Source organism: Camelina sativa, chromosome 17 (assembly GCF_000633955.1).
Source record: "Camelina sativa cultivar DH55 chromosome 17, Cs, whole genome shotgun sequence".
In the NCBI taxonomy this organism is placed as follows: Eukaryota; Viridiplantae; Streptophyta; class Magnoliopsida; order Brassicales; family Brassicaceae; genus Camelina; species Camelina sativa.
The window spans coordinates 17,979,484-17,984,135 of record NC_025701.1 but is presented as its reverse complement, the minus strand read 5'-3'; the positions used below and the strand labels follow the sequence as shown (position 1 = coordinate 17,984,135).

Sequence of the window (4,652 nt, the reverse complement as noted above, 5' to 3'; positions counted from 1 at the left end):
CCCCCCCCCCCCTCCGGCCACTATCACCGCCCACCTTCGGCCATCACCCCTATCTACCTCCGGCCACCACCCTATTATCAATTTATCATTAATATCATCAAGCGAATACTAAAATGGTAATTTTAATTGCTCTCTATGTTATTTTCTTAATTTTTCCAAGTAATATATTATATCTTTCTATAGTTTTTTTTTTTAATTTGGTTATACACCAAATTCACAAATCACAAAGATTTTTAAGAATAGTCAAATAATATACACCAACAAGGACAATAACACTAGCAAGATATTAAAAGCACATGCGCAAAATTTGAGATCCAGATTCCAGATTCCAGATTCCAGATTCGAGATACCAGATCCATCTTATGTGATTTTTTCGCACATTTTGCCTTCTCCATTTGTTTAAAACAGACGCAAGAATCTTTTTAAAAAAAGCCACATCGATGACACGAGGCGAAAACTAAATATATAAAAAAAATTCAATTTCATTCTTTTGAAATCTGGGTTTTATTCGACAAAGAGGGGTTTGTTTTGTTTTCTTCTTCAACCATCTCGGAATCGTTCCAAAGCTTCACCAACCTCAACATACGACGGAGATCTCAAGAAGATCCTCGACTCGATTCTCTCACGGTTCGTACTTCTTCACTTCTCGTTAAAGATTTAGTCTTTATTCATCGTTGATCAATACATCAATCTCTGTTTCTTGATGAATGATCCAGTTCCGAGATCCTTTACTTTTAAGTTCCTTCTCGTTTCTTTTTCGATTTTGTTGATGTATAGTGAAGATACCCATCTGAGAAAAGTAACAAAAAGTCTCCTTTTTGGCTTTACCAATTATGATGAACCCTAGATTCAAGAACTGTAGCAAATTTGAGTTAATCTGTAAAGGTTGTTGCAGATATCAAAAACCCTTAATTGGGGATGATGTGGAGAGTTCTAATCCGTTTAAAATCTGGATGACGTTATGCAGAAGCGGAGGATCATCACTGTGGATCAATCGTCGTCTATTGAGATGAGAGAGTACAGTAGCAGCAACGATGACGTTCCTTACTCAAGTGTCCGCCGTGATGATGATGAGGAGGTTCCGTCGTCACCTAAAGCTACCGACAAGATTCGGAAAGTTTCGATGTTGCCACTTGTGTTCCTCATATTCTATGAAGTCTCAGGAGGTCCTTTTGGTGTTGAGGATAGTGTGAATGCAGCTGGACCATTGTTAGCTCTTCTAGGGTTTGTGATCTTCCCTTTCATTTGGAGTATCCCTGAGGCTTTGATCACTGCTGAGATGGGTACAATGTTTCCAGAGAATGGTGGTTATGTTGTGTGGGTTTCTTCTGCTTTGGGACCATTCTGGGGGTTTCAGCAAGGTTGGATGAAATGGCTGAGTGGTGTTATTGACAACGCGTTGTATCCTGTTCTGTTTCTTGATTACTTGAAATCTGGAATCCCTGCTTTAGGTAGCGGTTTGCCTAGAGTTGCAGCCATCTTGGTGTTGACTATTTTGTTGACGTATCTCAACTACAGGGGACTGACTATAGTTGGTTGGGTTGCTGTGCTTATGGGGGTTTTCTCAATCCTTCCCTTTGCTGTGATGGGTTTGATTTCTATTCCGCAGATAGAGCCATCGAGGTGGCTTGTGATGGACTTAGGGAATGTGAACTGGAACTTGTATCTAAACACACTTTTCTGGAATCTTAACTATTGGGATTCGATCAGTACTCTAGCTGGTGAAGTGGAGAACCCGAACAAGACGCTTCCAAAGGCTTTGTATTATGGTGTGATCTTAGTTGCTTGTTCTTATATCTTCCCTCTTTTGGCTGGAACCGGGGCAATCCCGTTAGAGCGTGAGAAATGGACAGATGGGTATTTCTCTGATGTTGCCAAAGCTCTCGGTGGAGCGTGGTTGAGATGGTGGGTTCAAGCGGCTGCAGCCACATCAAACATGGGAATGTTTCTAGCTGAGATGAGTAGTGACTCTTTTCAACTTCTTGGAATGGCTGAGCGCGGTATGCTTCCTGAGTTCTTTGCCAAGAGGTCACGCTATGGGACACCTTTACTAGGGATTCTGTTTTCAGCGTCAGGCGTTGTGCTCTTGTCTTGGCTAAGCTTTCAAGAGATTGTAGCTGCAGAGAACTTACTCTACTGCGTTGGTATGATTTTGGAGTTTATAGCTTTTGTTAGGATGAGAATGAAACACCCTGCTGCATCAAGACCGTACAAGATACCTATAGGAACCGTTGGTTCGATCCTCATGTGTGTTCCTCCAACAATACTGATCTGTGCTGTTGTAGCACTCTCGTCTCTAAAAGTAGCTGCAGTAAGCGTTGTGATGCTACTCGTAGGTTTCATAATGCATCCTTTTCTGAACCATATGGATCGCAAGAGATGGGTCAAATTCTCCATCAGTTCTGACTTACCGGACCTTCAGCAGCAAACTCGGGAGTATGAAGAAACTCTGATACGTTAAAGAGTGTTCTTTGTTCATTTCCACAACTATGTTTTACAGTACAGAGCTTGTAAGCCATAGACTTAAGCTCTGTACTCTGTTCATTCACAGCTTGTTCTAAAGTTGTTAGTTTTTTTCTTTCTTTCTCGTAAAGTTAGTTTACGTTACATACGGTTTTACTAATAAACTTGTGCAATATGTTTGTATCTCCCTTTCATTTTTTTTTTTCTGGTCTTTGCCATTATTGATTTGTGTAAAACAAGGTTTGGTAAATCTTGGATCTTTAGATAAGATTTCATGGCTAATGATCTGAAAGAAAAGAAACAAATTCCACAGAAAACCCCAAAAAAGCATAAGCTAGCAGGACAAGTATCAGTGTTTGACCATTCTTTCTAATGAAAGCAGAAACGCAAGTGTCTCATTGAAGTGATGGGAGATTTCTATCACCACAGTCTCCGTCTGTTTCATTAATATGTAGGACTTGTCAATGTGATATGGACAATCTCAAAACAGAGAACCACAGTTTCTAAAAATCTATTACAAGATATGACCAACTATAACGATATGGATGAGTTTTGTTTTCTTCTCATAGCATAGCTCAATCTTTGCTAATCTTCAGACGAGGAAGATCTTAAGGCCACCCTTGATTCTCTCACGGTTCGTACTTCATAAACTCTCGTAAAAGTGTTAAGACTTTCGTATCAAGGATTCAAGAGTTTGTACAATAGTTTAACCTTTATTCTTGTTTCTTTTTGCTGATTCAGAAGGGAAGTGTTATTACCATGAGAGACTGTAACATGAATGACTTTTCTTATGCTAATCTTCAAGGTGATGAAGATGATGTTTCTTTGCGTAAATCAGCAACAAATTCGATTCAGAAAGTTTCGATGTTACCACTCGTTTTCCTCATATTCTACGAAGTGTCAGGAGGTCCTCTTGGTGCTGAAGGCTGAAGCTAGTGTGAATGCAGCAGGACCACTGTTAGCTTTTTCAGTGTTTATCATCTTCCCTTTCGTTTGGTGTATTACTGAGGCACTGATCACTGCTGAGATGAGCACAATGTTCCCTATAGATGGAGGCTTTGTGGTTTGGGTCTCTCGTCTGCTTTAGGACCCTTTTGAGGGTTTCAAGTAGGTTGGATGAAATGGCTTAGCGGGGTTATAAATGGAATGGTTTTGGAGTTTACAGCATTTGTTAGGACGAGGCTGATATATATCCGGATGCATCGAGACCGTACAAGATACAGAACCCTTGGTTCGGTTATGATATGTGTTCCTCCCATAGTACTGATATGTTTCGTCGTTGTTCTATTGGCTTTAGTGAGCTTTGTGATGGTAGTCATCGGTTTGTTGATGAGAGACCTAGTCTAAACCATCTCGATGGAAAGAGAATGGTCAAATTCTCTCAATCAGTGTTATGCGCGAGTGTTTTAAGCAGGACAATTCGGATTTTGAAGAATCTTTCATACGTTAGGAGTAAAAGCTTGGAATCCATTGCCATATAAATTGTAGTATATTGTTATAAAATAACAGATGGATGCACGTCACGTTATAAGGTCCATCTTCTAGAATTACTTTGTCATCAAGCAAAACTCTCTTGTACTCCTATATAAAAGACCAAAAGACCTTTCATTCATGGGAATAAAACACCCATATCTTCCTTCTCTTTTATCTATCTATCTATCTATCTATCTATATAACATATAGAGTCAATCTTGTGCTAGTTTTGTAGAGAGAAGAAAAAAATGAATGGAGTTTCTCGTCATCTTCGAGCTTCATCACTTCCTTAAGGTTGATTCGCGGCTATGGTGGTGGAATCAATTCTGTCCGTCGATTTTCATCTCAATCTGATGGCTTCTCTGGTTCGTTATTTTCCCTACTAAACATTACGATCCGGTGACGCCATTTTGCTTTCACTTTTTGAGTTATGGCTCAGATTTAATGATTTGGATCAAGAAATTAGGAATTTGGATTCGGCGTTAGTAAAGTGTGATTCGCCATGAAAATGTTTTAACATTTTCGTGATTTGAGGATTCATTCGTTCGATTAGCCTTTTGGATTATAGATTGAATCGATGTCTTATACTCTCTCAGTCTTGAACAATTTCCTGAATTGAGAAAAATTAGGCAATAATTTTGAATTTTGGATGGATATAGCTCTAAATCTGAATCCAGCAAACATAGCTTTATAGTCTTTTTTTTTTTTTTTTTTTT

At 39.2% G+C, this 4,652-nt stretch overlaps 1 protein-coding gene and 1 long non-coding RNA gene across 4 annotated transcripts in view; both read left to right on the top strand.

Annotated features, from left to right (window-relative positions):
• Nucleotides 310-2,713, top strand: LOC104757549 (probable polyamine transporter At1g31830). Of its 3 annotated transcripts, none has more exons than XM_010480299.2 (2): nt 310-627; nt 886-2,713. In XM_010480299.2, the coding sequence occupies exon 2, from the start codon at nt 962-964 to the stop codon at nt 2,459-2,461; it is 1,500 nt and encodes a 499-aa protein (XP_010478601.1). In that variant the 5' UTR covers nt 310-627; nt 886-961; the 3' UTR covers nt 2,462-2,713. The 3 variants fall into 3 exon arrangements, with proteins under 3 accessions (XP_010478601.1, XP_010478602.1, XP_010478600.1); XM_010480300.2 differs by having other exon boundaries at nt 311-627; nt 968-2,713; XM_010480298.2 differs by having other exon boundaries at nt 311-627; nt 896-2,713.
• The window catches only part of LOC104757546, a 2,972-nt gene continuing 1,262 nt past the window's right edge, over nt 2,943-4,652 (top strand). The window contains exons 1-2 of the long non-coding RNA XR_762447.2: nt 2,943-3,097; nt 3,205-4,301. This is a non-coding gene — a long non-coding RNA (uncharacterized LOC104757546). The remainder of the gene's footprint in view (nt 3,098-3,204; nt 4,302-4,652) is intronic.